General features: G+C 43.0%; 1 protein-coding gene across 6 annotated transcripts in view; it reads right to left on the reverse strand.

The window, feature by feature from the left end:
- PRPSAP2 (phosphoribosyl pyrophosphate synthetase associated protein 2) overlaps positions 1-15,746 on the reverse strand; it is a 67,251-nt gene that overhangs the window by 13,348 nt on the left and 38,157 nt on the right. For all 6 annotated transcript variants that reach the window (XM_079798485.1, XM_079798487.1, XM_079798489.1 and 3 more), the window contains one exon: positions 7,323-7,471. In XM_079798485.1, coding sequence (XP_079654611.1) covers positions 7,323-7,471 — 149 coding nt within the window. The remainder of the gene's footprint in view (positions 1-7,322; positions 7,472-15,746) is intronic.

Consider the following 15,746-nt stretch of genomic DNA (forward strand, 5'->3'; position numbering starts at 1 on the left):
GAAAGCAGGCAGGCAACCAGTTGGGAGCCAGCAGTCCTGGATTGTGAGAGGGATGTCCGACTGCCCGTTTATCCTGGTAGGATCGGGCATAAACGGGCAGTCGGACATCCCTTGAGGGGGTCCCAGATTGGAGAGGGTGCAGGCTGGGCTGAGGGACACACAGCCCCCGTGCATGAATTTCATGCACTGGGCCTCTAGTCTATATAATAAAAGCCTAAGTGACTGTTACAGCAGAATGACCAGAACGACCAGTTGCTATGAGGCGCACTAACCACCAGGGGGCTGGTGCTCAATGCAGAAGCTGCCCCCTGGTGGTCAGTGTGCTCCCACAAGGGGAGTGCCACTCAGCCAGAAGCCGGGCTCATGGTGGCAAGCACAGTGGTGGTGGCGGGTGGTAAGGAGCGAGGGGTCCCGGACTGCGAAAGGGCGCAGGCCGGGCTGAGGGACCCCACACCCATGCCCGCCAGTGCACGAATTTCATGCACCAGGCCTCTAGTAGAAAATAACAAAGATTCTACAAAAAAACTACTAAAGCTAATACACAAATTCACTAAAGTTGTAAGATACAAGATCAATACACAAAATTCAATTGTTTATACATACTAGTAACGAACAATCTGAAGTGGAAATTAAAAAACCAACTCCATTTAAAAAGTAACAAAGAGAATAAAATACCAAGAAATGAACTTAACCAAGGAGGTGAGACTTGTACACTGAAAACTATAAAACACGACGAAAAGACATTAAAGAAAACAAATGGAAAGCAATCCCATGTTTATGGGTCAGAACACTTAGTAGTAAGATGGCAATGCTTCCCAAAGGGATCGGAGAGTGAACGCAACCCTATCAAACCCCAACTGCTGCTTCTGCAGAAATAAACTGAAAATAAAATTCATCTGGAAATATAAGACCCCAACAGCCAAAATCTTTAAAAAAAAATGGAAGAATAAAGGTAGAAGACTCACACTTCCCTATTTTTAAACCTATTACAAAACTTCATTATTTTATTTTTCAATTACAGTTGATATTAAGATTTATTAACCAAAACAATGTGGGTAATGGCATAAAGATAGACATATAGATCAATGCAACAGAACTGAGTCTAGAAATAAACCCAAACACCTATGGCCAACGAGTTTCCCCCCAGTTTTATGAGATATAATTGACATCTAACACTGTGTGAGTTTAAGGTGTACAACATCATGTTTTGATACACATATATATTACAAAATGATTCCCACAAGAAGATTAGTCAACACATCCATCACCTCTCATGATTTCAATTTTTGTGTGTGTGTTGTAAACACTTTAAATCTACTCTCTTAGCAACTTTTAAGTATATAATACAATACTGTGAACAACTATAGTCACCATGACGTACATTAGATCCCCAGAACTTACACATCTTCTAACTGGACTTTTGTGCCCTCTGATCAACATTTCCCCATTCCCTCCATTCCCCAGCCCTGGCCACTACCATTCTACTTTGTTTCTATGAGTTTGTTGTTGTGTGTGTGTTTTTAAGATTCCACATATAAGTGAGATCATACATTATTTGTCTTTCCCTGACTTATTTCACTTAGGATAATACACTCAAGGTCCTTTCATGTGGTCACAAATGGCAGGATTTCCTTCTTTTTTATGGCTTAATAATATACACATTTTCTTTATCCATTCATCCATCAATAGACACTTAGAAATGATTTTTCACAAGGGAGTCAGGAACATTCAGTGGGGAAAGAAAAGTATTTTCAACAAATGGTGCTTAAAAAATTGAGTTCCACATGCAAAAGAATGAAGCTGGACCCCTATCTCATACCATATACAAAAATCAACTCAAAGAGCTAAAACTATAAAACTCTAAGTAGAAAACCTGGGAGTAAATCATCATGACCTTGAATTTGGCAATGGATTCTTAGATATGACACCAAAAGATAAGCAACAAATCATATCTAATAAAAGGGTAATATGCAAGTTGACTGTCACTCCAACACACAAGATGGCTGCCCCCATGTGGTCAAAGATGGCCACCCCCATGTGGACACAAGATGGCCACCACAAGATGGCCAGCAGGGGAGGGCAGTTGAGGATGACCAGACCTGCAGGGGAGGACAGTTGGGGGGGGGGGGACTAGGCCAGCTGGGGAGGACCCAGGCCTGCAGGGGAGGGCAGTTGGGGGCGACCAGGCCTGCAGGGGAGGGGAGCTGGGGGCGACCAGGCCAGGTCGCTTTGGCTTTTAGATAGATAGATAAGGCAAAGTATGAAAAAAGGTTATTTATGCTACATAACTTAACTGCAACATTATATTGGCAAAGACCAGGAGAAAACATACATACCCAGTTATATCCCACTTCAGCAGTCTAAGCCACACCCATAAGACTGACCTATGAATCAGGAGGTCAAAGTTAGATTCCTGGTCAGGGCATATGCTGGGGTTGTGAGCTCAATCCCTAGTAGGGGGTATGCAGGAGGCAGTGATTCTCTCTCATTGATGTTTCTATCTCTCTCTCCTTCTCCCTTCCTCTGAAATCAATAAAAATATTTTTAATTGGATTGTTTATCTTCCTTTTGTTAAGTTGTATGAGTTCCCTATAAATTTTGGAGATTAAACCCTTATCAGATATTACATTGGCAAATATGTTCTCCCATGCAGTGGGCTTTCTTGTTGTTTTGTTGATGGTTTCTTTTGCTGTGCAGAAGCTTTTTATTTTGATGTATTCCCATTTGTTTATTTTCTCCTTAGTTTCCACTGTCCTAGGAGATGTATCAGTAAAAATATTGGTACGACATCTCTGATATTTTGCTGCCTATGGATTCTTCTAAGATTTTTATGGTTTCCCGTCTTACATTTAAGTCCTTTATCCTATTTGAGTTTATTTTTGTGAATGGTGTAAGTTGGTGGTCTAGTTTCATTTTTTTGCATGTCACTAATCATCCGAGAAACGCAAACAAAAACGACAATGACGTACCATCTCACACCTGTCAGAATGGCTATTATCAACAAATGACAAGTGCTGGTGAGGATGTGGAGAAAAAGGAACCCTCGTGCACTGCTGGTGGGAATGCAGACTGGTGCAGCCACTGTGGAAAACAGTATGGAGTTTCCTCAAAAAGTTAAAAATGGATCTCTCATTCGGCCCAGTAATCCCACTTCTAGGAATATATCACAAGAAACCAGAAACACCAATCAGAAAGGATATATGCACCCCTATGTTCATAGTACAATTTGCAATAGCTAAGATTTGGAAACAGCCTAAGTCCCATCAGCAGATGAGTGGATTGAAAACTGTGGTACATCTACACCATGGAATACTACGCTGCTGTAAAAAAGAAGGAATTCTTACCATTTGCAACAGCATGGATGGCTTTCACATTGGAGAGCATTATGCTAAGCAAAATAAGCCAGTTGGAGAATGATAAATATCACATGATCTCACTCATTTGTGAAATATAATGATCAACATAAACTGATGAACTAAAATAGATCCAGAGACATAGAAGCATCGAACAGACCACCCAACCTCAGGGGGAAGAGGTGTGGGGTGGGGGAGGAAAGTGGGGGGGGTTAGAGGGGGAAAGTGGGAGTGGAGGAAATCAACCAAAGGACTTGTATGCATGCATATAAGCATGATCCATTGACAAAGTCAATAGGGGGGTGAGGGCATGTGCAGGGTGGGGGTAGGGGAATGAGCGGGGAGAGGTTAATGGGGGAAAAGGAATCATATGTAATACTTTAAACAATAAAGAATTTAAATATATATATTTTTAAATATAATTTAAAAACTGTTCTAATTTAGTGAATTAAGCACTGGTTAGACTTTTTAATCTGTAAGAATCAAAGGACACAAAATAATTTTTTAATCTAATGCTAAATATAAAAATCTTTCAATATAATTAAAGTCTCAAAATATATGCCATAGGACTAATGCCTTCTTTTCCCTTAATATCTCTATTTACTATTAACTTAAACAAGCATTATACATAGGGTATTAAGCCATCAAATGTGCAAAAAAAATCAACATTTAAGATCTGTGAATTAACACCTCAAAAAATTCAATTAAAAAAAAATCTGTGAAATTAAAACTCTGGTATATTCCTCCCAAAGTCCTCTAGTGATCACTACTTGAGTCAAAACGTAAACAACACAGAAACATTATAATTAAAATCATCAATAAAACATAAAGGGCAAATTAAGCAGATAAAGGAGTGCTAGACAGAACTCGTGATCACCCAGTCCTGCCCCTTCGTGTTCAGCTGGGAAATGGCAGCTCCGGTCTGTAGTCCAGAAATAACTAGCTAAGGCCACACTTCCCAAAACACTGCGGACATGTCCTGAACGCAGCCTGCAAAACCCCCAAGAGCAACGTGCTTCCTTGGTGCTCAGGGAAATGGCTCATCCCACCAGCGGGCCAATGGGCCCTTGCACCAGCCCCTCACTGAGCAGGCTAGGGCTCTGCAAGGGAGGGCCGGCCATGGGCTGAGCACCCAGCAGCCTTGGAGCACACGTGCACACACAAATGAGCAGAAAGCTTGATGAACAAAACCTGAGCCCCAGCTCCACCCCCAGCTCCCCCTCCTCTTTAGACCCCATCACAAGGGGAAAAGCCAACAATGGGATGGGATAAGCGCAGGCTTTCGAGTGGGACAAGCCCACTGCCAACCCCCGGCCCCAGAACAGTGATGTACACGAAATCACCAATATGAGCCACATTACAAAAGCACAAAGAAGCAGGTGAAATTAATTTTCGCCATATATTTTATTTAATCCAATGTATCAGAAGTATCATTTTAACTTGCAATCAATAAAAAATTGATGAATGGGGTCTTTCACATTATGGCTTTCACATCAAGAGTGGGTGTCCTTCACACTCCCAGCACACCCCATCTACTACTCAGCCCATCCGTGGTCAGGAGCCCCCCTCGTGACACAGCCCAGCACTGGCTGCGAGATCAAAGCCCTCCCACCATGAACTTGCCTTATTAGCTTCATGGTCTCCCAAATCCGGCCTGCCTATTTCTTGCCTCTCTTCCAGGCAATTTACCCCAATGTGGATGCAGGCCTGGACTTAAGAAGACACCCACCCCGCACCTCCTGCCTCCAGCGGGAGAGCCCGCACAGCTACTGGTAATATAAGTATATTAAATGGCATCCAAAACCCTCACGGGTCTGCTCTAGCCGAGTACTGCTACCGTACCCCTCTCTTCCCTCTAAGGCCCTTTGGTAATAAGAGTGCTGTACTTCCTGGCCACACCCTGACCAGACACAAACCCAGCCATTGTCTCCAGAGCCTGCCCTCTGGCCCCCCAGGCTGTCCTGGCACCCCGATTTAACCCACGCTTCAACACCTTCTAGCTCCACCTCAGCTAACGAAGGCCCACAGGCCCAGCTGCAATCACAGCTCCTTCACGGCTAGTCCAGTCCACTCTGTCCTCCTCTAAGTTTTCTCTACAGATAAGTGAGCAAACTCCTAGACAAAGCAAGAACCTGAAAGGGTCCAAAATACTCCACAGTGGCATAGAAAGTGTTTTGAGCTGAAGGGATCTGAATTTCTAAAGTCCCTTGTTTGCCTAAAAGCAGAACCTCCAAAAGAACTCATTGGTCATACACCCTTTCCAGGAACAACCAGGCACAGACTGACTCTCCCCTCCTGCCCCAGAAGCCAGCACCACACCCAGACAGACCCTGTCTCGCACCAACCACATCTCCATCCATCTCCTAACCTCTCACTGATCTTTCCAAAAGGTCACTGTTTTCCTGTTGTGTCCTCCTCCATCTTCTTCCCCTATTAAAATGGTATATGCCACTGATAACCCCAAATTCTAACCTCCTCCTAAAATCTGTCTTTTCTCTAAAAGTTAATTTCACTTCAATAAACACTTATTGACTGCCAACTATATGCCAGGCATTGTGTTATTTGTGAGGAATTCAACATTAAATTCAAAATGACCTTTACTTTCTAAAAGCTTTCAGTCTAGTGGGGACATGCAAACACTTGTTTTAAAAAAGATGAGGGAAGTGAAACAGAGAGAGGTTAAGGAACTCCCAAAGGCACCTCGCTCACTAGGGCCGGGGCCAGGATTTGAACCCAGGCTCTCACTCTGGTGAGCCCCGTTAGCGACAGTAACCCAGATGCCAAATTGCCACATGTCCTGAGTATGTTCACAAGTTTGAGAATTCTTCATGATTTTAAGCAATAATATTATCACTGACTTGTCACCAGTGTGATAGGAAATAAATCAGTTATTTTATTAAAATAAACGTGATTAACCTTATAAAAAAAACTGTTTTGAGAAAATATTTCAGTTCAGTGTGATAAAGGCTGTAATAGTAACAAGACTACATCCTTGACCAAAGTGTGGTCCAGCGCCTATCAGCCTTTCTCCACCTGGACTAACCCTGGGGCTTTGTCCTCAGGCCGAACAGCTTAGTTTCAGCAAGAATTCCAGAATTCATGGCCCCCGCCACCAGGCCTTCATGCAGCAAGAATTCTGTTAGATCAGGTTAGCAAAAATTCCCCTACCCTTCCTTGATGCTGCCCTGCTCTCAGTAATTTCCCATCCACTGACCCCTACCCCAACCTACTTCTTGGCTATCAACCCCCATTGTCCTTGCTATAGTCAGAGTTAAGCCCAGTTCTACAGTAAGATGTCTTCCCCCACAATGCAACATTTCCTAAATAAAATCTGTTTTTACCACCTTAAAAACAAAAGCTGTCCTTTCTCTTACTAAGACAGATTCAGGCCCCGAAGTACTGAATGTAAAGAGGGTAGAAGAAAAGTTTTCCCTCTTCAACAGACTGAAAGGCAGTATTTTTAAAAAAATGTTATTAAAGCATGAGGCAAGTTTCTTAAAAATAAAAAACAACTCACACATCAATCTTACCACCATCATAATGATTTCCATCCTTCATAATTCTTCCTGGTCCTTGCACAAAGATGGATATACACTCTCATATTCTGCCTTATTCACATACATCCCATAGATTATCTCTTATTTCCACATGGTCTTCATTATTTCAAGGAGCTGCATAATCAGCCTGGGCTGGTGTGCTCAGTGGTTAGAGTGTCAGCCCACACACTGAAGGGTTGTGGCCTCGATCCCTGGCCCTGGTCTGGTCGCGTGAAGGCAACCAATTGATGTGTCTCTCTCACATTGATGTTTCTCTCTGTCTCTCTCCCCACCTTCCTCCCTCCCTTCCACTCTCTAAAAAACAATAGAAAAAATATTCCCGGGTAAGGATGAATAACAACAAAACAATAACAACAACAACAAAATAAAAAGTAAGTCAGCCTTAAAAGCAAAAAAGGGGCAGCACACTTACTGGGGATCTCCAGGCTGGGGTGGATGGCAGCCACACTCCTGACCATGGGCGGGGAATGCCGTCCGTCCACCAAGTCGGACTCGGCGTCCTGAGCTTCTCCGTGAATCACCGCAATGCCCAGTCGAAGGCGCTCAGCAAAAGACTGTGCCCTGAGGGAGAGCATGAGACAATTAAAAAACCACACAGCACCTGTCTTCTGTTAACATCAATGGAAGAAACATTAAAAGAACATAAATAAAATGTAGTTTCCCAAAGAATTAATGAAAAACAAGAGAATAAAATAATCTCAGAGACTTAGACTCCAGGACAAAACGTGTCCTTCTGGCAATGGGCACCAATGAGCGCAGAGCGGGGCCCTGGTCATCAGCCCATTGAGTGAGCCTGCATAAGGTACATAACTTCCTCCAAGCCTGTTTCCTCCCTTGTAATTGCTAACCCTCTATAGTGAGAACAAACCACATGAAACAAAGTGCATTAAAAACTCAAAGTATTGCCCAGCTGGCGTGACTCAGCATCGACCTATGAGCCAGGAGGTCACGGTTCGATTCCTGGTCAGGGTACATGCCTGGGTTTTGGGCTCAATCCCCAGTCAGGGGCATGCAGGAGGCAGCTGATCAATGATTCTCTCTCATCATTGATGTTTCTATCTCTCTCCCTCTCCTTTCCTCTCTGAAATCAATAAAAATATGTATTTTTTAAAACCTCAAAGTATAAAGCATCAATTTTTAAGTTTTATTAAGGTGTAATCAATATACAATTAACTGTACATATTTAAACTATATCTACCTATTAAAAGAGTAACATGCTAATTGACCGTACCTTCACAATGCCCACCAGCCAATCAGGAGTGAGCATGCAAATGAACCCAACAAAGATGGCAGGTTAATTTGCATATGCAGGCACAGAGCAGCTGGGGGCAGGGCACTTGTGTCGTCACCATGGCGACGATGCAGGCGTTCCACACCACCCCCGGCCGCTCCGGGCCTCTGGGCAACGTGGGAAGGCAGAAAGGCGGCTCCGGGCCAGAGCGGAAAGGCAGATTGGCCAGAGTGGTGCCGGCAGTCAGGGAAAGGAAGGCCCATTCTGGCATGAATCTTCGTGCATCAGGCTTCTAGTAATTTCATAAACTCTGATGCATGTAGATACCCATATAAACATTAGCATAACCAAGACAATGAAAGTATTTATCATGACAAATGTTTCCTTATGCCCTTTTTAATTTCTCTTTCAAGCACCAGGCAACCAGTGCCAGAAGCCAATTCCAGTATGTCCAGCAGGGCTGAATCATCTGGAAATGGCTAAGGGCATTTCCCCAAACCTGAAAAGGATGCATAAATGATTGCTTGCTGCCAGACAGCTAAGGGCATTTCAATCTACATGTTATTGCCTCCTCCTGGCCAAACACCTGAACAGCCGAAGGCAATTTCTCCCAAACCTGACAATGGATTCTGTATACTAAACCCTGGCCTTTGATAAGTATATCTACCTTGCTTTAGGTAGATATACCTCTTTATTTGTGTTAATAAAAAGCAAGGGGTCCTGAGACAAGGAAGAACTTGGTTTCTTTAGCCAAGCTCCTCTGGCCCCCCAAATGCCTTCCAAAATTATGTTTCATCTCTGGACTCTTGATTAATTTACACACAGCCCTTCTCCAGACTCCTGAACACCTTCTAGATGCTGGATTAAGACCCCCGGCATTAAACCAGTGATCTGCTTTCTGGCACCACAGATTTCATACGTGAAATCAGAGCACGTAGTCCTCTTCTGTCTCACTTCACCCACTCAGCATAACACTTTGGAGATCCATTCACGCTACAGCGTATGTCAGCAGGCCATCCCTTTACATTGCTGAGTAAACAGTTCATTGTATAGGTTACAAAACTGCTGTGAACATTCATGTATAAATCTTCGTATGGACTCATGCTTTCTTTTCTCTTGGGTAAATACCTAAGAGTAGAATGGCTGGATCATATGGTAGGCATATATTTAACTCTTTAACCTTTTGCACTCGGATGTCAAGTGTGACTCTACACGGTTAGCATCGGTAGCAGCTCGAGAAAAAAGCAAGCGAGTGCAAAGGATTAAAAAACAGCCCTGGCCAGTGTTGCTCAGTGGTCACAATGTCGGCCCATGCACTGAAGGGTCTTGGGTCAAGGGCATGTACCCTATCCACAGTAGGCAACCAGTCAATGTGTCTCTCTCACATTGATGTCTCTCTCTCTCTCTCTCTCTCTCCCTCTCTCTCTCTCTCTCTCTCTCCCCCTCCCTCCCTTCTATTCTCTCTGAAAAGCAATGGCAAAATACCCTCAGGTGAGGATTAACAAAAACAAAAGAGAACAAAAGTGGTTATTCCATCTTTCATTCCCATGAGGGCTCCCATTCCTCCCCATTCTCGCCAGCACTTGGTGTGGTCAGTCATTGTGAAATTATTCATTCTAATGGTCTGTAGTGGTACTTCATTGTGGTTCCAATTTGGATTTCCCTCAAGACAAATGGTGTTGACCATTTTTTCATGTGCTTAATTGCCGTCCATGTATATTCTTTGGTCAAGGATCTGTTTAATCTTTTGCCAGTTTCTTAATATGTCCTGAATATAAAACCTTTATCAGATATATGCTTTACAAATATTTTCTTCCAATCTGGGCCTTCTCCTGTCATTCTCCAAATGTCTTCTGGAGAATAACTCTTAGTTTTGACAACACCAAATTTAACTATTTTTTCTTATGAATTGTGCTATTGGTGTCATATTTATGAAATCTTTGCCTAAACCAAGATCACAAAGATTTTCTTCTATGTTTTCCTCTAGAACTTTTACAGTTTTAGATTTTACATTTAGGTTTATGATCCACTTTTAGTTAATTTCTGTAAGTTATATGAGATATCATTCAAGATTCATTTTATTTTACACATGAACATCCAATTATCCCAACACCATTTGTTCAAGACTCTTCTTTCTCCACTGAATTGCCTTTGCACATCTGTTGAAAATCAGTATTATAGATATACTAGAGGCCCAGTGCATGAAAATTCATGCAATGGAGGGGGGTGTCCCTCAGCCCGGCCTGCCCCCTCTCACAGTCCAGGAGCCCTCAGGGGCGGGAGGGGACCTGGCGATCAGGGGAAGACAACACCCCATCACACCTCTGCTGCTGCCACTGCCAGCAGCGCAAGCCTCAGCCGGCCCTGGTTACCTGAGCCTCAGGCGGCCCTGGTTACCGGAGCCTCAAGTGGCCCTGGGCGACTGGGCAGCCGCATTCCAAGGCTTGCCTATGTCTTGGGCGGGTCCTGGGCGGCTGGGCAGCCACCATCTGAGGCTTGCCTGCGCCTCAGGCCGGCCCTGGGCGGCTGGGGGCTAAGAGGACTGGGGGACTCTGGAGGCAGGCGCCCCGGCGGGGCTAAGGGGATTGGGCGCCGCCATCTTGTGGCTATGGGCGCTGCCATCTTTGAGGGCAGGACAGTCAATTAGCATATTCCCTCCTTATTGGCTGTGGGTGCCGCCATCTTTGAGACATGGCCAGTCAATTAGCATATTCCCTCCTTATTGGCTGTGGGTACTGCCATCTTTGAGGACAGGGCAGTCAATTAGCATATTTGCTCCTTATTGGTTGTGGGTGCCACCATCTTTGTGACAGTGTGAGGGTCAATTAACATATTCCCTCTTTATTAGATAGGATATGGGTCTGTTTTTCTGATTTTATCCCAATAGTACATACTCATGATTGCTTGAGCTATATAAGACACCTTAAATTCAGATAGTGTTAGATCTTCAACTTTGTTCTTTTTCAGATGTTTTGCCTATTTTAGGTTCTTTACATTTCTATATGAATTTTAGAATCAGCCTGTCAATTGCTACAAAAAAGCCTGCTGAAATTTTGATTGCAGGGGAAGGGGTCTCAATTCTATATTCTCAATTTGAGGAGAAATGATATCTTAACAATATTGAGTCTTTTGACCCATGAACACAGCAGCATCTTCCTCCACTCATTTAGGTCTTTAATTTTTCTCAGTAATGTTTTATATTTTTCAGTGTACAAGTTTTGAACATTTTAGATTTACCCGTTTCACTTAATTTGATGCAATTTCTAACTGTTCATTGCTAGTATATAGAAATTCAATTGATTTTTGTTTATTGACCTTATAATTTGCAAACTTGCTGAACTGATTTATTCGTCCTAATTGCACTTTTGTAGATTTCATCATATTTTTCTACATAAATAATCATGCTACCTGCAAATTAGGACTGTTTTACTTCTTTCTTTCCATACTGGATCTCTCTCTCTTTTTTTAAGTTGCAGCACTATCCAGAATCTCCAGCACAGTGCCAAACAGAAGTAGGGAGAAGACATCGCATCTCGTTCCTGATCTCAGGGGAAAGCTTTCAGTCTCTCACCATTAAGTGTGATGTTAGCTGTAGGTTTGTTTGTTTGTTTTTTAATATATTTTTATTGATTTCAGAGAGAAGGGAGAGGGAGAGAGACAGAAACATCAGTGATGAGAGAGAATCATTGACCAGCTGCCTCCTACACACCCCCTACTGGGAATTGAGCCTCAACCCAGGCACGTGTCCTTGACTGGAATCGAACCCAGGACCCTTCAGTCTGCAGGCCGATGCTCTATTCACTGAGCCAAACTGGCTAGGGCTCCAATGATTTTTAGAGAGGGAGAGGGAGAAAAACATCGATACAAAAGAGACACAACAACTGGTTGCTTCCTGCATGTGGCCCCTCTCGGGGCCAGGGATAAAACCTACAACCCACATACATGCCCTTTCCCGGAAACTGAACCCGCCACCCTTTGGTTCGAGGGTGGGTGCTCTAACCACTGAGAAGACCCGCCAGGGCAAGATATGGGTTTTTCATAGATGGCCTTTATCAGATGAGGAAGTCCCTTTCTATTTTTAGTTTGCATAAAGATTTTACCAGAAATAGAATTGAATTTTGTCAAATGCTCTTTGCGTCTGAGATAATCATGTAGTTATATAAGATATAGTATTTGCATACCTTTAAATTCATCCTTTTTAAAAAATCAAGTAATTTTTAAAGAAATCCTCAGAGAGAAAAAGCAGTCAGACAAATACAAGGCAGAATCTTCACTAGCTCTTGCCCATCCTAATATCATGGAGACTGGCTGGCACCACAGAGACTCGTTCCTCCTTCCTGTTCAAGATTGGCTTTGCATCACAATTATTGTCAAAAGAATTAATCTTAGTCATCCTCTAAGGAAGTCTTTTCCATACAGGTCTGCCAATTCCTAGAGTAATGCTGTTTAGGCACTACTGACCTCTACTTAAGGCTATACTGTTAACTCTTGAACAACAGGTTTAAACTGTGGATCCATTTACACGTGGATTTTTTTCAATAAACACTCTATTTTCTCTTCCTTATGCTGTTCTTAATAACATTATTTTCTCTAGCTTATTTTATTTCAATACAGTATATCAGGGGTCCTCAAACTTTTTAAACAGGAGGCCAGTTCACTGTCCATCAGACCGTTGGAGGGCCGGACTATAGTTTAAAAAAAACTATGAACAAATTCCTATGCACACTGCACATATCTTATTTTGAAGTAAAAAAACAAAATGGCAAAAACACCCACATGTGGCCCGTGGGCCGTAGTTTGAGGACACCTGCAGTATATAATACATATAACATACAAAATACGTTAATCAACTGTTTATATTATCGGTAAGCCTTCTGGTCAATAGCAGGCTATTAGTAGCTAAGTTTTTGGAGAATCTGAAGTTATACTCAGATTTTCAACTGTGCAGAAGGCCAGCATCCCTAACCCCCGTACTGCTCAAGGACCAATTGTATTGTCATGATAAATAAAATCTATTCTGTGCACACTGATGTTAGTTCTTGGATACTTTACATAATTTAGTCATGTAACTTGAATCCCACCTGATTCCAAAAGAATCAGGATGATCCCTTTGGGTCACATTGTCTTATACACTAACAGTCACAGAGAAATTCCAAAGCAACTCAACCTTGCTACTGGTGGTACAATGATGCGGGTTAGTTTTCATCATGGGTTAGAACATAACACAGGATCTCAGATTTTTTTTTTTCTACTCACTCAGTTATTCTAAGAAAACAATTCCAAACAACTCATTAAAGCAAGTTTTCTTTTTTTATTTTTCTTTTTTTTATTTTATTTATTTTTTTTAAGTTTTTTTTAAGTTTTCTTTTTTTAAAAAAATATTTTTATTGATTTCAGAGAAGAAGGGAGAGAGATAGAAACATCCTACCTAATAATCTACCTAATAATAGACAAATATGCAAATTGACCGCACCTTTGCTACACCAAGCCACGCCCACCAAGCAATCAGGACGAGTATGCAAATTACCCCAACAAAGATGGCGGCTAATTTGCATATCAAGACAGCGTAGAAAGAACCCAAGAGCTGCAGAAGGGAGCAAAGCTGCGGAGAAGCAAGCAAGCCGGGGTGGGGGGAGGAGAAGGGAGGAGCGGAGGCGGGGCCAGGGGAGAAGGGAAAAGCAGGCTGGCTGTCGGAGAAGGCGGGGCGGGGGAGAAGGGAGGAGATCAGGCAGGGCGGGGTAGAGTGCAGCAGGAAACCCTATTGCAGGATTTTTCCTGCAACAGGAACACTAGTTATATATATGAAACAAACGTAAGACTCTAATGGTGGAGTGGAGAATGCTGATTGGCTAGGGACCTCAGGACTGGAGAAATGACATGATGGTGAGTCCTCTGGGCTTTCTTTTTGCATTATCCTAGATTTGCAGCTGGAGAAGCAGGCAACCCCAAAATGCCAATGGGTACAGAGCCCCAAAAGAGTCTGCTTTCTCTATCCAAAGGACCAAGAAAGGAGCAGCCTCCCAAGTCAGAAAATTTTAAGACAGTAACTGTCCTACTCCAGACGAACACGACAGAAAACACAGCAGCTGCATCCCTCCCCACATGAGTGAAAACCAAGAAAAGGGCCTACACTTCCTCCCTTGCCAAGCTATAATGATGCACCCCAAATCCCCGATGGGTGGTTTAAGAGAAGGCCACGAAGGAGCTGGGACTTTCATCCCTACTCAGCAGTAATAAGCCCCCACCTGCCACTGTCAGTGGAGCGTGAAACCTGGGCTTCCACCCCAACTCAGCAGGAAAGAAGTGTCTTTCCCCCTGCCCCACAAGGTAGTGTCAGAGGAGGCTAGTGGAGTCAGGACTTTCCCCTCTTGGGTGTTGATGGAGAACACACAAAAGATCTATACTCCCACTTCCACCCACTCTGATTGTTTTGATCTAATTGTTACTACAAAAGTACAGTAATCGAAACAGGGTGGTACTGGCATACAGATAACAGAATGGAACTGAGGGTCCAGAAATAAATGACATAAACATCTACGGCCAGTTGATTTCTAACCTGGGTGCCAAAGTCATTCGAGGGGGAAAGAAGAGTCTTTTCAACAAATAGTGCTGGATGACTACACTGGATAACCATATGGAAAAGAAAGAAGCTGATGCTTACCTCACTCCATATACAAAATTGCTCTCCAACCTAAACATAACAGCTAAAACTAAACTATTAAGAGAAAGCATAGGGGCAAAACTTAATGACCTTGGATTTAACATTGCCTCCTTAGACATGATACTGAAGCACAAGCAAAAACAAAAAAAAGCTAAATTGGACTTCATAAAAATTAAAAACTTTTGTACATCAAACGATATATCAAGAATGGGAAAAGACAACCTACAGAATGGAGTAAAATAACTGCAAACCATATAATCTGATAGGGTCTAGTATTTATTTATCTATTTATTTATAGTATTTAGAATATATAAAGAAGTTTTACAATTCAACCACAAAAAGACAAACAACCCCACTTAAAAACAAGCCAAGGATGCGGGCTCAAAGCCCTCCCGAGCCTCAGGGATGCACACGGGAGAGAGAGGAGGAAGCAGCAGGAGCAGCTGTTTTTCTTTTTGAGATCAAGACAACATCTGATTCCTCCAGACACCTGCCACAACATAATGCCCTTGGCCAATTGGCTTTCCCAGCTGCCGACAGGGACAGCCTCCCCCCAATCAGTGGGTGATATTTAGAGCCCTGTCCATCAAGAGAGTTGGGAGTTGGGATATTTTCTCAACCCAACAGTGAATGAACTGAGCCCAGCTTCAGAAAGTCAGCTTTCTGTTCACGAGTTGGACTGGACAGGAGCAGCACTGGACTTGGATATGAGAGTTCTCTGATCTACCCATGGCAGCTTTCCAACATCCAGGGCCATTTTAAGATCTTCCTGGGCCTCTAGTATTGTAACTTTTTAAAAATATATATATTTGTTATTGATTTCAGTAAGGAAGGGAGAGGGAGAGACAGATAGAAACATCAATGATGAGAGAGAATCATTGATAGGCTGCTTCCTGACCCTACCTACTGGGGATCAAGCCTGCAACTCGGGCATGTGCTCTGAC

Source organism: Cnephaeus nilssonii, assembly GCF_951640355.1.
Source record: "Cnephaeus nilssonii genome assembly, chromosome: 19".
NCBI classification, from domain to species: domain Eukaryota; kingdom Metazoa; phylum Chordata; class Mammalia; order Chiroptera; family Vespertilionidae; genus Cnephaeus; species Cnephaeus nilssonii.